General features: G+C 43.1%; 1 protein-coding gene across 1 annotated transcript; it reads right to left on the reverse strand.

Moving 5' to 3' along the window:
• Positions 1–206: 206 nt before the first annotated feature.
• Positions 207–22,143, reverse strand: spcs2 (signal peptidase complex subunit 2). Its single transcript, XM_063054742.1, has 5 exons — positions 21,999–22,143; positions 12,231–12,314; positions 11,079–11,239; positions 5,856–5,990; positions 207–1,760 (listed from the first exon to the last, which is right to left on the reverse strand). The coding sequence occupies exons 1-5, from the start codon at positions 22,035–22,037 to the stop codon at positions 1,574–1,576; spliced, it is 606 nt and encodes a 201-aa protein (XP_062910812.1). The 5' UTR covers positions 22,038–22,143; the 3' UTR covers positions 207–1,573.
• Positions 22,144–22,587: the final 444 nt, after the last annotated feature.

Here is a 22,587-nt window from a genome sequence, read left to right on the forward strand (position 1 = left end):
AAAAAAAGTTTTTAAAAGATAGACCCATTCATCCCCAATCTCAGAATTACTACACAGCCCCACTTCTAGAATATAAAAGCAAGGGTGTAATGCTAAGGCTTTATAAGGCATTGGTCTGATCGCACTTGGAGAATCATCTAAGAAAAAATGTGCTGGTATTGGAGACAGTTCAGAAAATGTTCATGAAAATTATCCCTGGAATGAGGTTTAACATTATGAGGAGCATTTGATGGCTCTGGGCCTGTACTTGCTGGAGTTAAAAATGAGGGGGAATCTCATTGAAACCTATTGGAATATTGAAGGGCCTAGATACTGTGGACATGCAGATAGTATTTCCTATGCGGGGGGGGGGGGGTTGAGAGAGTCTAAGACCAAAGGGCATAGCCTCAGAATAAAGAGACACCCAGTCAAAACAGAGATGAGGAGGAATTTCTTTACCTAGAGGGGTGGTGAATCTGTGGAATTCATTGCCACAGCCAGCTGTGGAGGCCAAGTCATTGGATATATTTAAAGTGGAGGGAATGGGTTTGGGAGGAATAATAAATCAGCCATGGTGGGATGGTGGAGAAGACATGATGGGTCAAATGGCCTAAATCTGCTCCTGCGTTTAATGGTCTAACTCTGGAAGCAGCACAATTTTGGAAGTGCAGAACTGAAGGAACAACACATCGACAAGGTGCTGCACAGGCAGAGAATTATTTTTTTCCTTTAAAAAGGTGATCAGCTCATTCATTATCAATCACAACCTCAGAATTACATCTCACTTCACCATCTAGTATAAAACACAAGATGCTGGAGGAAGTCAGCATCTATGGAAATAAATAATGGTGGTAGGGTGGAAGGATTGATGTTTTTCTTTGAACTGTTCCATGCTGTTTCTTTGTCTTGTGGCTGTCTGTGGAAAGACGAATCTCAGAGTTGTATACTACATATATACTTTGATAATAAATGTATATTGATTTTGAATGTATGCCTGCTTGTACTTTTATAACTACTTGTACACATGTAACTGTTTAGTACACTTCCTAATGGCCACAGTATGTACATATATGCAATTGTCCTGTTGTGATTACTCTTGTATGATTCTGGAAACTTCTTGGTATCACATTATTTGAATAGGGGCTATCCGATTGGTTAACTCTTATCTACAAATTTAATTGGAATGTTTCTTAGCTATGGGTATGAAAAAAGATCCATCTTTGCTTCTTTTCTCCCTTCCCTTACTAGACTTGTCATTGACCATTTCCAAATTTCTTTCAATTAGCACAATAAGTTGTGTGCCTCTTTGCTGACTTGTGAAAGAACCTTGGATTAAAGACATCAGAATCCAGCAGCGACCATTTGTAATCTCGGTGCTGTATTTAACCCTCCCTCAAACTGCCCTCGGCCATTATACAAGGTCTTGTACAAACATCTGCTGCTGCTGAATGTATTTGGGAAATACAAGCAAGCCTGTGGAAGCAGCCAGCAGTGAACAGGGCACAATCACAACAAAATTAGTAAATGTTTTTTTTTTCCTCCTTTTCTTAAGCACAATGCCAGCAATACAACAGAATGCAAAACACACAGACTCTTATTTCATCTTCTTCTTCTTCCCTAATGAATCATGTAGCTTCGACACTTCGGGCTCAAACATATCCATTACCAAGGTTCCAGATTCATCGAAGAAGTACTCAAGGGACTTGGTAAATTCCCTCTCCCGCTCCTGGTTGGTTCGGCCATCAATGAATGTCATCTTTAATGTGTACTGGTCATCAAACCTGGAGATCATCATCAGAAAGTCAGTGCTGTTGGATTAGAGTCAGACTTTATAATTGTTACCTGAGCAGTTTAACAATTAATTATCTGCCTGTACTTTATGTAACTACCTATATAACCGTAACTATTTAAAGTAACTGGCTGTATATACAATTGTTCAATGTGTCCCCTCGTGGTTACAATTCTGCACGATTCTGGAAAGTTCTTTGGTATAGGAGCTATCTGGTTAACTGTTATCTACAAATTTGAATACAGTAAAATGTTTCTTATCTGTGGAGAGCTGAATCCACAAGCACACCAGCTTTATTCTCTTTTCCTTCCACCAGACTCCGACCATTTCCAAATTTCTTTGTTCTACTAGCGCTTAATAAAATCATTGTGAAGCAACAGGTTTTAAGCCTCTTTCTGAACCTAGGCTTAAAAACATCAGAATACAACACTATTCCAGGGTCTTATGGGGATAGGATAAATGATTCCAAATGAGCTTACAAATTGCCTTCTCTCTGCATGAATTAACAGAGGCTACAAAGTCACTGGGCTGCAGCTAACCATCACAGGTTAAATTGCATGAATGGACCCAGTACTTTCACTTCTTTATTTAACCCAGCTACCCTATCCAAAAAGATGACTTAGATTTACTTCAGGGAGGTGAGTTTCAGCTAATTCGGTGTTCTTATAAGGATGGGTGGTTGTAAGGGGTTTGGCCGATGTAAAAGACACGTTAATTCAGTTGCATACATGAATTAATCTGCACTTATTATTACGTAGAACAGCACAGCAACAGGCTCTTTGGCCCACAATGTTGTGCTGAACCAATTAAATTAGTAATCAAATGGCCAACTAAACTAATCACTTCTGCCTACACAATGTCCATGTCTCTCCATTTTCCTTGCATCCATTTGCCTATTTAACACTCTCTAATGTTGAGCAAGCTAGGATTTTTCTCTTTGGAGCCAAGGAGGATGAGAGGTGACTTGATAGAGGTGTACAAGATGAAAAGTGGCAAACAATGAGTGGACAGGCAGAGACTTTTGCCCAGGGTGGAAATGGCTAATGCAAGGGGACACAATTTTAAATTGATTAGAGGAGATTATAGGGGGCAAGTCAGAGGGTAGTTCTTTAAAAAAAAGTAGTGGGGGTATGGAACGCAGAGTCAAGGGCAGTGGGAGAGGCACATTAGGAACATTTAAGAGACTCCTAAATTGGCTCATGGATGAAAGAAAAATGGAAGGTTACAAAGGAGGGAAGGGTTACATTGATCTTAGAGTAGGTTAAAATATCGACACAAAATTGTGGCATCATCATGTTGGCACAGCACCACTTAAGCATCAGGTTCTTGTTTCAGAGGGGATAATTTCACTCACTCCAACACTGAACTGTTCTCACAATCTAAAGACTCACTTTCAAGGAATTTTCATCTCATGTTCTCAAAATTTATTCCTAATTCATAATTATTATGTACAGTGGCATGCAAAAGTTTGGGCACCCCTGGTCAAAACTTCTGTTACTGTGAATAGCTAAGTGAGTAAAAGATGACCTGATTTCTAAAAGGCATAAAGTTAAAGATAGAAACATAGAAAATAGGTGCAGTAGGCCATTCGGCCCTTCGAGCCTGCACCGCCATTTATTATGATCATGGCTGATCATCCAACTCAGAACCCTGCAACAGCCTTCCCTCCATACCCCCTGATCCCCGTAGCCACAAGGGCCATATCTAACTCCCTCTTAAATATAGCCAATGAACTGGCCTCAACTGTTTCCTGTGGCAGAGAATTCCACAGATTCACCACTCTCTGTGTGAAGAAGTTTTTCCTCATCTCGGTCCTAAAAGGCTTCCCCTTTATCCTCAAACCCCTCGTTCTGGACTTCCCCAACATCGGGAACAATCTTCCTGCATCTAGCCTGTCCAATCCCTTTAGGATCTTATACGTTTCAATCAGATCCCCTCTCAATCTTCTAAATTCCAATGAGTACAAGCCCAGTTCATCCAGTCTTTCTTCATATGAAAGTCCTGCCATCCCAGGAATCAATCTGGTGAACCTTCTTTGTACTCCCTCTATGGCAAGGATGTCTTTCCTCAGATTAGGGGACCAAAACTGCACACAATACTCCAGGTGTGGTCTCACCAAGGCCTTGTACAACTGCAGTAGTACCTCCCTGCTCCTGTACTCGAATCCTCTCGCTATAAAGTGTACCTGCATGCCCACTTTCAATGACTGGTGTATAATGACACCCAGGTCTCGTTGCAAGATGACACATTTCTTTTATATTTTAAGCAAGATTACTTTTTTATTTCCATCTTTTACAGTTTCAAAATAACAAAAAAGGAAAAGGGGCCCCAAAGCAAGTTTGGGCACTGTGCATGGTCAGTACTTAGTAACACCCCCTTTGGCAGGTATCACAGCTTGTAAACACTTTCTGTAGCCAGCTAAGAGTCTTTCAATTCTTGTTTGGGGGATTTTCGCCCATTCTTCCTTGCAAAAGGCTTCTAGTTCTGTGAGATTCTTGGGCCGTCTTGCATGCACTGCTCTTTTGAGGCCTATCCACAGATTTTCGATGTTTAGGTCGGAGGCCTGTGAGGGCCATGGCAAAACCTTCAGCTTGCACCTCTTGAGGTAGTCCATTGTGGATTTTGAGCTGTGCTTATCATTATCCTGTATAGAAGCCATTCTCTTTTCATCTTCAGCATTTTTACAGACGGTGTGATGTTTGCTTCCAGAATTTGATGGTATTTAATTGAATTCATTCTTCCCTCTACCAGTGAAATGTTCCCCGTGCCACTGGCTGCAACACAAGCCCAAAGCATGATCGATCCACCCCCGTACTTAACAGTTGGAGAGGTGTTCTTTTCATGAAATTCTGCACCCTTTTTTCTCCAAACATACCTTTGCACATTCTGGCCAAAAAGTTCTATTTTAACTTCCATCAGTCCACAGGACTTGTTTCCAAAATGCATCAGGTTTGTTTAGATGTTCCTTTGCAAACTTCTGACACTGAATTTTGTGGTGAGGACGAAGGAAAGGTTTTCTTCTGATGACTCTTCCATGAAGGTCATATTTGTGCTGGTGTCGCTACACAGTAGAACAATGCACCACCACTCCAGAGTCTGCTAAATCTTCCTGAAGGTCTTTTGCAGTCAAACGGGGGTTTTGATTTGCCTTTCTAGCAATCCTACGAGCAGTTCTCTTGGAAAGTTTTCTTGGTCTTCCAGACCTCAACTCGACCTCCACCATTCCTGTTAACTGTCATTTCTTAATTACATTACCAACTGAGGAAATGGCTACCTGAAAACGCTTTGCTATCTTCTTATAGTCTTCCCCTGCTTTGTGGGCATCATTTATTTTAATTTTCAGAGTGCTAGGCAGCTGCTTAGAGGAGTCCATGGCTGCTGATTGTTGGGACAAGGTTTGAGGAGTCAGGGTATTTATAAAGCTTTGAAATTTGCATCACCTGGCCTTTCCTAAAAATGATTGTGAACAAGCCATAGCCCTAACAAGCTAATTAAGGTCTGAGACCTTGGTAAACGTTATCTGAGAGCTCAAATCTCTTGGGGTACCCAAACTTTTGCATAGTGCTCCTTTCCTTTTTTCCCCCCACTCTAAAATTGTGCAAAACAAAAATAATACACTAATCTTGCTTAAAATGTTGAAAAGAATGTTTCATCTTTAATTTTATGACTTTTGGAGATCAGTTCATCTTCTACTCACTTAACTATTCACAGTAACAGAAATTTTGACCAGGGGTGCCCAAACTTTTGCATGCCACTGCATATGTATTTGCAGTTTGTTGGCTTGTGCACATTGGTTATTGGTCAGTCTGGTTATGTGCAATCTTTCATTGATTCTATTGTGTTTCTTTGTATTTACTCTGAATGCCCGAAAGAAATCAAACCTCAGGATTTTACATGATGACATATATGTTCTTTGACAATAAATTTACATTGAATTTTACTTTGAAATGTGAACAGCCTGTTTCTGTACTGTGGTGTTCTGTGTTGGAGAAGGGCTTGTTTATGTACTGTTTGACAATGTTCTTAAACGAAAATAACCAAGTAAAATGAGCAATGCATGGTTTAGAGAGAGATTAAAATTCAATACCTCCGCAGAGATGATGACAGCTGCCAGGTGTCACCAGGATCCAAACCAGCAGGGTCTTTCTGTATTGCAATTAAAAATATGCTTCTTTCTTTGTAGGAAGTATAAAAAGTGAGAATCCCCATCATAACAAAATAGGTACAGCAATGTTAAAGAAACCTCCAGAATGCACACACATCATCATTTATTCTACACCTTTCCCTTTGTCATTTTGATTGTTCTAATTATTCATGATCCTTGCAGGTCCAATACTACTACTTGTTCATTTAACCCAACTAATCCATCCAGAAAGCTCAGCAAAGAGGCAAACTCGATCAATACTTTCTAGACTTCCAACTAATACCAGGTTTTTAAACAACCCAACCTCCACTCTGAAGGATGTTTCTAGAACTTAAGGACCTCAGTTATTCAGAAAACATAGGAGATTGAGGGGAGATTTGATAGAGGTATACAAAATTGAGGGGAAGAGAGAGGGTAAATGCAAGCAGGCTTATTCCACTGAGCTGGAAGTTATGGGCTAAGGGTGAAAGGTGAAATGTTTAAGGGTAATATGAGTGGAACTTCTTCACTCAGAGGGGGTGAGAGTGCAGAACAAGCTGGCAGCAGAAGTGGTGATGAGGGTTCAATTTCAACATTCATGAGAAATTTGGATAGGTACATGGATAGGTGTATGGTCCGGGTACGGGTCAATGGGACTAGGCAGATTAATAGTTTGGCATGGATTAGATGGGCTGAAAGGCCTGTTTCTGTGCTGTATGACTCAATGACGGAAACTTTGGCCGGTAACAGCAAAGGAGTCTTTTGCAAAGAATGCAGTTCCATAAGAGTGCAAATTCCATGGAGAATGAAGCTTTGTGTATTAAAATACCACAATTGAATTAATAAACTCCAGTAGAGGCTAATTCAGATTCACAAATCTTGGAAAAAAAACAAGAAAATAATTACAATGCAATATAAAAGTGGTTGGCTAGTGAGTATCACACACAAAATGCTGGAGGAGCTCAGGTCAGGCAGCATGTATGGAGAGGGGTGAACAGTCGATGTTTCAGGCCAAGACCCTTCAATAGGTGTCCTGATGAAGGGTCTCGGCCCAAAATGTCAACTGTTAATTAATTTCCATATATGCTGTCTGGCCTACTAAATTCCTCCAGAATTTTGTGTGTGTTGCTTTGCACTTCTAATATCTGCAGAATCTCGTTTATGACTAGTGAGTATTCTTTTTTCTGTCATCAAGAACATACAGAAATAGGAGTAAGGGCATACCATCAGACCCTTCAAATGTACCCCATATGACCATGGCTGATCTACAGTAGCCTCAGCTTCTCCTCCGTGCCATCTCTCTATATTCCTCCGTCATCAAATATTAATCCACGTCCAGAATAAATCCTAATGATCCAGCTTCTATCACCCAAATGGGGCATAGCATTCCAGAGATTCTCAACTCTTTGATAGAAGAAATGTCTCTGTACATTAATTGTAAATGACCCACACTTTGCTTTTGACCCTCCTGCTAATGAAAACAACCCAACATTACGTTGTCAAGCCTTCTTACGTTTGAATCAGTACACATTGGAAGTAATTCAAGAAATACAGGCCCAATGAGATTTACAGGAAGATGTTTCCTGCTTGGCATTGCTACCTGCCACACCTCCAACTGTATCCTTAGCTCAGATGCACAGTCATCAGCCAGGGACCACCATTCATTGATGTTTCGTTCCCTTAGCCCTGGTACATCTGCTGGTGGCGGAGCAGTGGGGTCTCCCTGCCACCCCCTGCAGCTTTCAATAGGGTTAGTCGGTCCACCAATGTCCGTCCTTCCTCCTCAGCCACAGTGAAAGAGATTTTTTCTCTCTGCCTCTTCAGCCAGCTCTCTGGTGGCGCTCCAGTCACTGTTGTATCATGGAGCAACCTTGTTGTCGATGCGCCGAAGCCCCAGAATACTACCTGCACAGGGTAGATGACGGTCTTCCAGCTAGCTTCCTTACACTCAGCTGCCAGGTCTGGGTACTTCAGCTTCTTCCGGTTGTGGGCAGCCTCCATTCCGTCCCCCCATGGGATGGTTAACTCAATTAGGAGGACTGTCCCGGCAGACCACAGTCTGGGTGGGAAGATGTGGTGATGATTTCGGTGGGGAACTGTAATTGTCTGTCGAGATAGGCCCATAGGTTCCACTCCTTGCACGTGGAGAGAAGTCCTGAAGGAGATCTTGGGCAGGTGCATTCAGTGCTCTTACCAGCCTTTACAAATGGGATGAGTTGTCATCCTGCAGGGAAAGGCTGTTTCTCACATCCCACTAGATCTCAGTCAGCTTCTGTAGGAGCTTTAGCGCCACTGGGACAGGCTGTCTTGCACACTGCCAGGATGTGCCGTTGGTTGGCATTGGTGGTATTACACAGGGGGGCTGTTATCCTCACTGATGAACTCCTGGTGAAGATTTTGGGGGCAGGGTAAGGTATCATAGGTTGCAGTGATGAGGAAGACAAGTTTGGCTTGAAAGACCTTCCACAGGTCAGACCAGCTGAATAACCTGATGATGGTGCCCTCCCATGTTGACCATTTCTCCTGGCGGCCCTGTGCCACTGCCATTACCCTGTAACGCTCCTGCTGCCATTGGTATCTCCTCCAGTACCATGGCTTCTCTCTCTCTCTTCTTTGAGGCCTTTGACCAGAAACGAGCTGCCTTCCCCCAGCCAAGTCCTACATGTCCACCCTGGACGCTGCCAACAACCTCTTGGTGCTGCAGGCTGCTGATGGCCTGGTCTAATTAGCTTGAGCTCTCCATTTACTGCTGGTACGGACTGAGGCATTGGCACTCCTCACCAGCGGATCGGTGGACTCCCTCAGCTCAATGACCCATTGGGTTTTCTCCTGCTTGTACCCCAGGCTGGTGGATCTCAGTGGCAGCTGCAACAAGTTTTTCCCAAAGAGGCCAGTGTCTGAGAAGTACCAAGGCTGCCCCAGCCATTTCCTGATGTGCGAGTTGGCTATCCCATCCATCCTGCTGGCTGTTGATGAGGGAATCTTACACATTTTCAGAGGCCACATCACTCTGAAACAGTGTGAACTGGTAGCACCATACTTTCCAGGTAGTTGGCTCTGCTTGATTCTGGCCAGGTCCTCTGCTAGCTGTTTCTGTACTACTTTTTCCACCTGCCTGTCAGAAAGCCCTGCAGCGAGCTGCCAAGCTCCTTAGTCTACCTCAGTATTTGATGAACACTTCAGGATGTTTACCCTCTCATTCGCATTACTTATTTAATTTGTTTTATACATACTTCCTATAGTAATCTACAAGTTTTTACTGTTGTGTATTGTAATGTACTGCTGCTGCAAAACAACAAATTTCAAGACATTTGCCAGTGATATTAAACCTGATTCTGACACTGACTCTTTCGGCAGGCCAACCCTGTCATCCCAGCAATTACCCTGGTGAATCTCCCTCTAATGATACTAATCTTTCTAAGTACAGGGGACAAAAACTGCAAGCAGTATTCTAGGGGTGAGGCCTCACCTACACTGCATACAATTGCAACAACACTTGCCTATTTGAAACTCTAAGCTCTTTGCAAGGAAGTCCAAAAAGCCACCTGCCTTATTAAAGGGGATAACACTAAATGATAATTCAAAACTGGGAGTTTGCTGAAAACTAGTGATCATTATTAAAATAAATTAGCAATCAAAAAGCAATGATTGGGCGGGGGGGGGAGTTGATAAAAATGATGCACAAAAAATGCTTAACCTTCACAGAGAAAATCAAAAACTTCTGGGTACTGTATATAAATTAGGGATTGTCTATTTAAAGCAAACATAAGGAAGAATTGTTTTTTAAAAATTGTGAATCTTTGGAATTCTCAACATCAGTAAGGTGTGGAGGCTGAATAATTGAGAACATTCAAAGCCAAAATAGGTATGTTTGTTCTGTAAGGGAATCGAGGATTATTAAAAAGGAGATTGGAAATGAAGCCAAAATCAAATCAACCACATTACTGAAAAACAGTAATAACTGGAGTAATAACAATAAGACTCAGTGGAGACTTTCTGAGGCACACCTGCTTGTTATGAAAGTATCCAATCAGTCAATCATGCAGCAGCAACTCAGTGCATAAAAGCAAGAATTCATGGTCAAAAGGTTCAGTTACTGTTCAGACCAAACATCAGAATGGGGAAAAAACGTGAACTAATTGACTGACCGTGAAACGAAAGCTGGTGCTGGATGGGGTGGTTGAGTATCTCAGAAACTGATGCTCTCCTAAGATTTTTGAGCACAACAGCTTACAGAGAATAGTGTGAAAAATGAAAAACATCCAGTGAGCAGCAGTTCTGTGGGCGAAAATGCCTTATTAATGAGAGGTCAAAGGAAAATGGACAGACTGGTTCGAGCTGACAAGAAGGCAACAGTAACTCAAATAACCACACATTATAGCAGTGGAGTGCTGAAGAGCATCTCTGAACGCACATGTCAAACCTTGAAGTAGATGGGCTACAGGAACAAAAAATCACACTGAGTTCCACTCCTGTACCTAATTAAGTGACCACTGAGTGTATGTATGCTCCTATTTACATTCTCTCTCCCTTCTCAAAATGGTTGAACTTCATGATTATGGTCCATTCTCCTGGCTTCACCTGTAACCATTGATCAACTTTGATCTGGCTGAGAGTGGGGAAAGGCCCACAGTATGATTGATTTAAAGTGCCAAGCCAAATTGGGTTTGGGCCAAATCAAAGCAGCAGGGCCCAGGTCATGGTTTGAGAGCAAGGAACAGCTCAGTTCATCTTGCTGCTCTGCAATGTTTATTCGTCTCTGCACTGAACTGAGACTGTGGCCTGCAGCTACCAACCTTCTGAATCAGCTGCAGTGATTACTGACTCACTTTCGTGACCTTCAGTCCTGAATGTTATTTGCTTACTTTTGTCTGCATGATTCATTTTTTTTCCTGCACATTGGGTGTTTGACGTTCTTTTGTTTTAATGGATTCTATTGGGGTTCGTAGTTTTGTGGCTGCCTGTAAAGTGACGAAGCTCAAGGTCGAATAAAGTATACATACTTTGATACATCCCCGATGACCTGGCCTCCACAGCTACCCGTGCCATACCTAACTACATTACATCAGTGACTGCACTTTAACAAGCACTTTAGAAGGTGCATCCAATAAGTACTTTAGTCACATCCGAAAATCCTGGCATTCCCTCAGTACTATAAGTGGTAGATTACTTCCAAACAAAGGATATGAAAGAACACAGCCTGCAAGTACATTCTTTGACTCTGGAAAAGGGTGCAAATAGTCCCAGATCAGGGCAACTATTGCAAAGAGGCAGGAGATTGTGCATATGAGAAGCCGACCATCTATGAGACCATAATTCTCCTCATATCCGTACTTTTCCAGAAGAACCTAAGACAAAAATATGAACAAAATGTGTGAATTATATACAAGTAAATGAAATTATTAAAGAAACAAATCTAACACTCAAAGACAGGATGCATTTGGTTCCTGAAGGTTGTCATAGTCATGGGTGGTAATGGGGATAAGCTCCCACTACCTATTAATGTTCCCAGTGGTGTGTGTCTCAAATAGCCTCTGACAACCAAATCCAGCTCCTGTATGGCTTAGCTACTAAATCCAGCAGAACTGTTTCTACCAACAGGAGAAGGGGCAAAGGTGAGTTACTGGCACCTTAAAACCAGTCGCTTTGGAAAAATGGGGCACGTCAGCCATGGTTGGCAGATCATCAAGAAGGAAAACTCGGATTTCAAACCTTTGCTGCCTCTGCAGCTATACCAACTCATGGGGAAGGCTTCAGGTGTACACCCTGAGGAAAAATCTGGAGCTGGAGCTCCTAAGGCAGCCCTACCTTGTGTTCAACATTGACTGGCAACTCCTGGGATGCTGCTATGCCAGACTGGTCTCTGCTATTCCTCTTGATTCAACAACTGCGTGCAGAGGGGGAGCTTGCTGCATGGGCAACAGCTTGCTCAGTCTTTCATTGATTCCAATATGTTTCTTTGTATTTACTGCGAATATGGTACTGCCCTGGCCTTGTGTATCACGTAGACAGCTAGGACAGAACATCCATGGTCGCTCCCAACCAACGGAGGGTCCTCGGGATGTATTTGTAGATGAATCTCAAGTTAATGTTTCAGACATGTTTAACATTCATGGTCTAATGAGATGCCTTTCTAAATGCAATGAGTAGCTTACATGCAAGCTTTCTCTTCTAATCAGTGTGGTTATGAGTTGTGTTTAACTACTTAGAACAACAAGTAATGTACTGATCGGACAAAATATACAGATTGTAGGCACTAAAAACATGACTTCTATTGGTACAATGTCGGTTAAGTGAGTTCCAGACAAACTGCAAGAAATCCACACGCACAACACTTACCTTTTTGGCAGCGTCATCCAGGGCATTTTTCACAGCCGCACCATCCCACTTGTCAATCTTAATAGGTTTGTCATCAATCTTCCACTGGGGGAACAAAATCAGGAAACATTAGGAACACATAAAGATGCCCCTGTAGCTACTGGGCCATTCTACAAGACCACAGACAATCACTTAACTTCAATTCACTGTTCCATCCCCATGACCCTCACAGAACAGTAGAGCACAGCAACAGGCCCTTTGGCACACCATACTGTGCTGAACCAATTAAATTAGTAATCAAATGGCATCTCCTCTACCTATACAATGTCCATCTCCTTCCACTTTCCTCACATTCATGTGCCTATGAAACGCCTTTTAAAAGTCCTGAATGTATCTGCCTGTACCACCACCCCAGGCAGCACATTCCAGGCACCCTCCATTCTTTAAAAAAAAAAGATTGCCTCTCCCATCCCTTTGATTCCCATAGGGCCCAAAAAAAATCTAGTAACTGGAAGATACTCAACGACTGAGCATCCACACAATTCTGTGGTCAAAGATTCAAATTCCTCCTAAAATACTGGCCACATCTGGCCCCTAAATTCTAGACTGGAGTTGGGGAACCAGCTGCTAATCTCACATTCACTCATTCAGGGTAGCAGCATTTCAGAAAGAAGTTCTCCATTCACAAGTTCAGTCCTTAATGTTTTTCAAGAAATATTAATTTGCATTTTAAAGGTTTTTCTTGACTCCATCCACCATTTTCAACAGGGAACACCACACCTTACTATGGCAATGAAAGATAATTAGTCAACTAGTCAACCACTCAGTCAATTCCTTGAAGCTTCAAATAATTCCAAAGTGAGTAGGCTCAGTGAAAATCATTTATGCTTAAACGTTTGATCAAAAACTTTAACTACATCTATCCCACATCCTAAATGTGTTACTTTGAAAATTGCTTTAGTAAAAAGCTATTCTGCTCTTACATGCATCTGCACAAAACAATTTAAGGACATGGGAAATAAGTTTACAAGCCAAAGTCTCTCACATTTGTACCATAATCCTGTAAGATCGTGCCTGATATGATTATAGCCTCAACTCCACTTTGCAAAACAACTGGCACCAGCCTACCTGCCATCAAGGACATCTATACAGAAAGGTGCTGGAAAAGGCCCAGTAACATCATGATGGATCCCCACATCATTCACCTTATGTACAGACACTCCTGTGCCTACCCTGACTTATGGACATACAATAAATGTATATAAGCTGCTTTATGTATTTATATTTATTGTGTTTTTTTTGTGCTGCATCGGATCTGGAGTTACAATTATTTTGTTCTTCTTTACACTTGTGTACTGGAAATGACATTAAACAATCTTGAATCTTGTAAACTAGACACATCCAGAAATCTGTTTATTGCAGCTTTGAATGTATTCAGTGATAAAATCTTCACAGTTCTACGGCATGGTGAACCTGAATGCAGATGTAGTGATATCTATCAGCCATGCTTCTCAATGTATCCAAGCTTTAGGGATTGCAGTAAGTTATCAGTCAGCAGCTGAGAGATACTGGTGCTTAAAAGCTGGCCATGAGTAAAAACAAACCACAGTACCATAGGATCAACAGCCAAACACAGCAAAACAGGAAAGCTGTTCAGATACACCATCTATCTCAAAGAGACATTTTTCAGCAGACACTGGTTGTACATGATTTCCTCCTAAAACAGTAGGGCTCTCAAAAACCTATAGGTTTGTAAATTTTGAAAATTCAAAATTCAGAGGTGCAAAGGGACTTGTGAGTCTTTGTGCAGAATTCCCTAAAGGTTAACTTGCAGGCTGAGTCAGGAACAGGAAGGGAGCAGTTACTCTATTGGGAGTATTCTAGGGGCCCCCTGGTAGCAGCAGAGATACAGAGGAACAGATTGGGAGGCAGATTTTAGGAAGGTGCAAAAATAACAGGGTTGTTATCATGGGTGACTTTAACTTCCCTAATATTGAGTGGCACCTGAATAGGTCCAGGAGTTTAGACGAGGCAGAGTTTGTTAAGTGTGTCCATGACAGATTCCTGTCACAGTATGTGAACAGGCCGACCAGGGGGAATGCCATACTAGATCTAGTATTAGGTAACGAACCGGGTCAGGTCACAGATCTCTCAGTGGGTGAGCATCTGGGGGACAGTGACCACCACTCCCTGGCCTTCAGCATTATCATGGAAAAGGATAAAATCAGAGAGGACAGGAAAATTTTTAATTGGGGAAGGGCAAATTATGAGGCTATAAGGCTAGAACTTGCGAGTGTGAACTGGGATGATGTTTTTGCAGGGAAATGTACTATAGACATGTGGTCGATGTTTAGAGATCTCTTGCAGGATGTTAGGGATAAATTCGTCCGGGTGAGGAAGATAAAGAATGGTAGGGTGAAGGAACCATGGGTGACAAGTGAGGTGGAAGAAGTCAGCATACATGAGGTTTCGGAAGGAAGGATCAGATGGGTCGATTGAGGAATATAGGGTAGCAAGAAAGGAGCTTGAGAAGGGGCTGAGAAGAACAAGAAGGGGGCATGAGAAGACCTTGGCGAGTAGGGTAAAGGAAAACCCCAAGGCATTCTTCAATTATGTGAAGAACAAAAGGATGACAGGAGTGAAGGTAGGACCGATTAGAGATAAAGGTGGGAAGACGTGCCTGGAGGCTGTGGAAATGAGCAAGGTCCTCAATGAATACTTCTCTTCGGTATTCACCAATGAGAGGGAACTTGATGACGGTGAGGACAATATGAGTGAGGTTGATGTTCTGGAGCATGTTGATGTTAAGGGAGAGGAGGTGTTGGAGTTGTTAAAATACATTAGGACAGATAAGTCCCCGGGGCCTGACGGAATATTCCCCAGGCTGCTCCATGAGGTGAGGGAAGAGATTGCTGAGCCTCTGGCTAGGATCTTTATGGCCTCGTTGTCCACGGGAATGGTACCGGAGGATTGGAGGGAGGCAAATGTTGTCCCCATGTTCAAAAAAGGTAGTAGGGATAGTCCGGGTAATTATAGACCAGTGAGCCTTACATCTGTGGTGGGAAAGCTTCTGGAAAAGATCCTTAGAGATAGGATCTATGGGCATTTAGAGAATCATGGTCTGATCAGGGGCAGTCAGCATGGTTTTGTGAAGGGCAGATCGTGTCTAACAAGTCTGATAGAGTTCTTTGAGGAGGTGACCAGGCATATAGATGAGGGTAGTGCAGTGGATGTGATCTATATGGATTTTAGTAAGGCATTTGACAAGGTTCCACATGGTAGGCTTATTCAGAAAGTCAGAAGGCATGGGATCCAGGGAAGTTTCGCCAGGTGGATTCAGAATTGGCTTGCCTGCAGAAGGCAGAGGGTCGTGGTGGAGGGAGTACATTCGGATTGGAGGGTTGTGACTAGTGGTGTCCCACAAGGGTCTGTTCTGGGACCTCTACTTTTCGTGATTTTTATTAACAACCTGGATGTGGGGGTAGAAGGGTGAATTGGCAAGTTTGCAGACAACACAAAGGTTGGTGGTGTTGTAGATAGTGTAGAGGATTGTCGAAGATTGCAGAGAGACATTGATAGGATGCGGAAGTGGGCTGAGAAGTGGCAGATGGAGTTCAACCCAGAGAAGTGTGAGGTGGTACACTTTGGAAGGAGAAACTCCAAGGCAGAGTACAAAGTAAATGGCAGGATATTTGGTAGTGTGGAGGAGCAGAGGAATCTGGGGGTACATGTCCACAGATCCCTGAAAGTTGCCTCACTGGTAGGTAGGGTAGTTAAGAAAGCTTATGGGGTGTTAGCTTTCATAAGTCAAGGGATAGAGTTTAAGAGTGCGATGTAATGATGCAGCTCTATAAAACTCTGGTTAGGCCATACTTGGAGTACTATGTCCAGTTCTGGTCGCCTCACTATAGGAAGGATGTGGAAGCATTGGAAAGGGTACAGAGGAGATTTACCAGGATGCTGCCTAGTTTAGAGAGTATGCATTATGATCAGAGATTAAGGGAGCTAGGGCTTTACTTTTTGGAGAGAAGGAGGATGAGAGGAGACATGATAGAGGTGTACAAGATAATAAGAGGAATAGAGTGGACAGCCAGCACCTCTTCCCCAGGGCACCACTGCTCAATACAAGAGGACATGGCTTTAAGATAAGGGGTGGGAAGTTCAAGGGGGATATTAGAGGAAGGTTTTTTACTCAGAGAGTGGTTGGTGCATGGAATGCACTGCCTGAGTCAGCGGTGGAGGCAGATACACTAGTGAAGTTTAAGAGACTACTAGACAGGTATATGGAGGAATTTAAGGTGGGGGGGGTATATGGGAGACAGGGTTTGAGGGTCAGCACAACATTGTGGGCTGAAGGGCCTGTACTGTGCTGTACTATTCTATGTTCTATCAGTCAGTGGTGAGGAAGGCAAATGCAATGTCAGCATTCATTTCGAGAGGTCTAGAATATAAGACCAAGGATGTAATGCTGAGGCTTTATAAGGCATTGGTTTGTCAAACCACATTTAAAATATCTTGAGTAGTTTTGGGCCCCAAGGAGCTGACATTGGAAAGAATGCCAGGAATAAATAGGTTTGTTTTATCCAGCATAGGAGACAGTCAAGCAACCAGTGTTAAACAGTAAACAACAGGAATTCTGCAGATGCTGGAAATTCAAGCAACACACATAAAAGTTGCTGGTGAACGCAGCAGGCCAGGCAGCATCTCTAGGAAGAGGTGCAGTCGACGTTTCAGGCCGAGACCCTTTGTCAGGACTAACTGAAGGAAGAGTGAGTAAGGGATTTGAAAGTTGGAGGGGGAGGGGGAGATCCAAAATGATAGAAGAAGACAGGAGGGGGAGGGATGGAGCCGAGAGCTGGACAGGTGATAGGCAAAAGGGATACAAGAGGATCATGGGACAGGAGGTCCGGGAAGAAAGACAAGGGGGGGAACCCAGAGGATGGGCAAGGGGTATATTCAGAGGGACAGAGGGAGAAAAAGGAGGGTGAGAGAAAGAATGTGTGTATAAAAATAAGTAACAGATGGGGTACGAGGGGGAGGTGGGGCATTAGCGGAAGTTAGAGAAGTCAATGTTCATGCCATCAGGTTGGAGGCTACCCAGACGGAATATAAGGTGTTGTTCCTCCAACCTGAGTGTGGCTTCATCTTTACAGTAGAGGAGGCCGTGGATAGACATGTCAGAATGGGAATGGGATGTGGAATTAAAATGTGTGGCCACTGGGAGATCCTGCTTTCTCTGGCGGACAGAACGTAGGTGTTCAGCAAAGCAGTCTCCCAGTCTGCCGTCGGGTCTTGCCAATATATAAAAGGCCACATCGGGAGCACCGGACGCAGTATATCACCCCAGTCGACTCACAGGTGAAGTGTTGCCTCACCTGGAAGGACTGTTTGGGGCCCTGAATGGTGGTAAGGGAGGAAGTGTAAGGGCATGTGTAGCACTTGTTCCGCTTACATGGATACAGTGCACATTTGAGAGCAAAACACACAAAATGCCAGAGGAACTCAGCAGGTCAGGCCATATCTATGGAGAGGAATAAACAGTCAACGTTTTGGACTGACACCCTTCATCAGGACTGGTAAGGAAGGGGGAAGATATGAGGGGGAGGGAAAGGAGGGCGAGGTAGAAGGTGATAGGTGAAGAGCAAGTCTGAGTGAATTTGAATCCTTATTTTAACCCTTTGTTTTCCATGTTCTGATGCAATTTAATGATGAACTGTTTTTATTATTGTTTCCTTGATGATGACAATCAATATGAAAATCAATTTCTCACATTGATACTAGTGAGGGGGCATAATGTTAAGGTGATAGGAGAGAAGTATAGGGGAGGATGTCAGAGGTAGTTTTAAAGAAAATACAGTGTGACGGGTGTATGGAATACTCTTTCAGGGGTGGTGGTAAAGGGAGATACATGAGGGACATTTAAGAGACTTGGGTAGATGCGTGGCTGATAGAAAAATGGAGGGCTACGTAGGAAGAAAGAGAGACTGATCTTAGAGTAGATTAAACGTTGGCACAGCATCATGGACCAAAGGGACTTAATACTGTGCCATTCTGTGTTATTTTGGGTAATATTTTGGTTTATGTGCTGTGTGTGATAAATGTTTTGTGGGTGAACTGCATTTGACAAAGGGAGCTGAAATAAAAATAACAAAAAATACCAAAGTATTGGCTTTTTTGGGGTCACATTTACCAAACTTTATTCCCCCGCTTCACGAACAATCGCCTTACACCACTTGGCTTTTACGAAAGACCTACATTAGTATCCATTTTCATTAACTGAACATGGATTTTCGCTTTTACTAAAAGCAAAAATAGCATTCAGCGTTTGTTTTGCAGTGAGCCGTTATAGAGGCAGCGCCACCAAGCTCCTTCCCCGGGACCTCACTTCTCTGTGAAGTAAGGTTTGAGAAATGGCGGCAGCGCCCGTTTTAAACTTGTGTTTACCCCGAGAAAGACTACTATGACTGTGAAGCTTTGCATGGCAGGTGTGTGCGCATGCGTGTACATACTGATTTTTTGTCTACAAATTGGTTTTGGCTAAAACTTGCCGATTCTGGTAAGTGAAACTACACTTTACATACATTATTTCTACTTGATATAGTCTGTGTATTTATCATATCATTCCTGCTTTTACTATATGTTAGTGTTATTTTATGTTTTATGTGCTATTTGGTATGATTTGGTAGGTTATTTTTTGGGTCTGGAAATGCTCAAAAATTTTTCCCATATAAATTAATGGTAATTGCTTCTTTGCTTCACGTCATTTCAGCTTACGAACGGTTTCATAGGAACTCTCTACTTTCGGATAGCGGGGGAAACCTGTATTGTTTATACAAATCAAATCATTACAGAGTGCATTGGGCTAAACTAAGGTAAAGCACTAATACTGAATAAAGTGTAAAAGCTATTAATAAGAGTGCAGTGAAGGTAGAAACAGAATTTAGAATGATTCTAATAGAAGTAATGAGTGAATCTGCAGCAGGGAGCAGTTTGCAATGAGACACCATGATATGGCACCATTTCAATCTGTTTGTGTAAACGTTGCTTCAGGAAATGAGGGACACTGAAATGGAGTGAAACAGTTTAAATATGGGGGAGATGGAACATTCAGAGTTTAGGGCTCCTCAATGAGAGTGCTGGGAGTGTTGAGTATATGCAAGATTTTGTCAGGATCAGACAAGAAAGCGGTTTCCAGTAGCTCAACCAAAATAATTAAAACCAACTAAAAAAATGTAAACACAGAATCAATTAATAAAACTATGAAAAATAGCTGTTATGTAGTTTGATAAACCAATGAACTCTATCTACACTCCTCACTGCCTTGGTAAAAAAAAAATCCAAGATAATGAAAGACCCCAGCCACCCTGAATATTCTCTTTTCCCCTCTTTCTGACCTTTTGTATCAACATCAGTTGTCGATCTTATCCCCAAATCCTGATTTCCACAATTTACAGTTTTATACTCAGTTTTGAATGCAATTGATGAACGATGCTTTGCAACTCCTTTAGGGTGGGGATTTCTAAAGAATCACATTTTAGTCCCAAAATGCACCCCCCCATCGCAGACTCTTTAACCAGAGAATGCATTCTCCGCAGACTTTCCCTAACAAGTCCTGTAAGAACTTTGTGCACTTCAACTACCTTTCTCCATTTCTTCTCTGACAGCAGATCTACTGTTTCAGCAACCAGTCTGGTGAATCTTGATGCTCTCCCTGTATAGCAAGTATTTTGGCTTTTTAGGTTAAGGGACCCAAATGGTTTACAGTATTCCAGCTGTGCACCAGGGAGTGATGTTGATTGGGACACCATATTGGCAATGACACGAAGCAAAAGCTGGCACAACATTGTGGGCTGAAGGGTCTGTATTGTGCTGTAGTGTTCTATGAAAATGCTTTTAATTACTCCCAATAACACATTCTAAAAGGAGTCTTTTTTGTCCAGCTAAGTAGGCAAGTATCTATTTTAACAATGATCGCACCTTCAACAATATTGAATCAGGTTTTTTTTATCACTGACATATAGTGTGAAATTTGTTGTTTTGTGGTAACAGTATTGTGCAATTCAAAAAAATTACTATTAAAAATCAATTGTGCAAAAGACAAATAGTGAGGTAGGGATCATGTTCAGAAATCTGAGGGCCGACCCTAAATTGTTGAGTTACAACCCAGCTATCTTTTGTATACACCAGGGTACAATAAATTCCTTGCTTGCATTAAGTTTACAGAGTTAACAGTGTACATTTGATTGCTTGATGTCATTTCCAGTACACAAGTGTAAAGGAGAACGAAACAATTGTCAGTCAGAATATGATCCAACACTATATAAAAAAATACAATCAGATAAAGAAGACAATAATATAAAAACACAGTAAATATAAATGCACAAGATAGTTTATATACACAGATTGATTGTATGTCCATAAAGTGACGCTAGGCACAGAGGTGTTTGTACATAAGGTGACACTGACAGGAAATGATAAAGTAGTGGTGGTGGGGGGGGGAGGGTGTGATGGGTGGAGGTGTTGATCACTGCTTGGGGAAAGTAACTGTTGTTGAGCCTGGTGTGGATACTACACAGCCTCCTCTCTGAAGGGAGTGGGAGGAACAGTCCATAAGCATGAGTATATGTTGGAATAAATACAAGAAATATGACTATCACTCAATGACATTTTAAGTACTTAATAGTTGGTTTATTAGGGAAATGATTGTCCTAACAGGTGAAGTCAGCTCCAGCAGAATTGACGGATGAGATCAACAGATGTGACAATGGCCAAACCCCGGTACACTGCTTCATCAGGCAGGCTAAATCAGGTGAGGGTAGCCAGCAGGCCTCCTATCCCGGTGATAGGGACATACCTGTGCTAGCATCCGAAGTCAGCTCAGGTGGACTGGGCAGTCAACAGAGAGATCCAACAGCCAGAAAGGGAGTTATGTAATGCCTTATGGAGAGCGAAGGGCATGACAAGGCACAGAAGCCACGGTCATCTACTGCAACCAAGACCCCAGTGCAACGGCTTTTCTATTTTAAAAACTCTCCCGAACAGATTTCCTGTCGCTGTCGGATATGACAGACAACCAACACCAGTTGGTTTATAATACTTGCAAAACTTGATTTAGTAAATTTTTAACATGACGGCGCATCACGTTGTTTGTCATTTAATACTTGCATGCACACGGTAACGAACTGAGTTCAATCCTGACCCCCGGTACAGTTTGCATACAGTGGTCGGGTACTTGAGGGTCAGTACAGACTCAATGGACTGAATGGACTTCCTGTCCTGGATGACTCTTACTATCTACAGCAACGATAAATTTAGCGATGCTGTTGCAAGTTTTCTGTTGCAACTTTGTATACGTGCACTCGTGCATATGGCAATAAACACTGACGAGCGCAAGAAACACAACGCAAACAGCCAAGCAGAGCCTGAGGTAATGCAAACAGAAAGATAGATCGTCGGAGCCCACGGCGGGCCACATTCATAACCGGAGACGGTGAAAAAAGCCGCTATCCGAGTCTCCCCATTTTTGCCAGAGGCGCAGCGATTAATTCAACCACTTCGCCTCCGGACGGAGCAGCCTCCGTCACTCCTCTCTCTTCAATTATGCCTGCCATCTGGAACTAGCGGAAGGATGCATGGCCGCCCCAGGCCTGCGGACAAATGGCCGAACCGGGGTCGGAGGGACTGGGGAGAGGGTGGCTGGGGCGAGGAGCTGTGTCACCCGGGTACGGTCTCCTTTACCGGTAGGTACTTATCGCAAGGAAGGCGGCAGACGCTGAACGAGGTGCTTACTTTGGACAGGAAGCCATTGTTAGTTCCCCGCGACGCCATCTTCTCGCTCGAGCTGCGTCCCGGGAGCCGAGGGGGGGGGCCAACCGCGCCTCCGCCGAACCCACCAATCGCTAGCCGACACGTCCACTAAAACGTCACGGAGGCGGGGGCGCGGGACGCGATATTAAAAACGGTCGCCCGGTCGTCCGGAAGCCCGTCTGCAGGAGGAATGAAGAACGACATTTCCCAGCAAACCTTGCTCACAGTTCCGATCATAATAGTGGATCATAATAGTGGATAGTGGATCATAATAATGGATCAACATAGTGGACGCTGAGCTTTGCGGGAACTGTAGTCAATGCCCACTAAACCCCCACAATTCCATTCGCCGCTGGGCACTGTGCGTCGCGTTGCCACGGATACCGAGCCTGAGCGGCCGGCCGGTAGACTGTGAAGGCGAGAATTCTGATATAATCTATGATACGAACCGAGGAGGGTGAAGCGCCGACGAGGGGAAAGGGTGATCCGGTCACTTAGAGACTTTTGGCCTATCAGACAAGACAGGTAAAGAGGAGCAGAGTGGAAAGACATTTTCTGAATGTGTTGTTAG

The sequence above is a fragment of the Mobula hypostoma genome, chromosome 7, assembly GCF_963921235.1.
Source record: "Mobula hypostoma chromosome 7, sMobHyp1.1, whole genome shotgun sequence".
In the NCBI taxonomy this organism is placed as follows: domain Eukaryota; kingdom Metazoa; phylum Chordata; class Chondrichthyes; order Myliobatiformes; family Myliobatidae; genus Mobula; species Mobula hypostoma.

Coding starts and splice junctions, on each gene's coding strand:
- spcs2 (XM_063054742.1), bottom strand. CDS start 22,037: ATGGCGTCGCGGGGAACTAACAATGGCTTCCTGTCCAAA. Junction 11,240..12,230: donor TGGATGACGCTGCCAAAAAG/GTAAGTGTTGTG, acceptor TTTTTGTCTTAG/GTTCTTCTGGAAAAGTACGG. Junction 5,991..11,078: donor CTTGCAGGCTGTGTTCTTTC/ATATCCTTTGTT, acceptor ACATTGCTGTAC/CTATTTTGTTATGATGGGGA.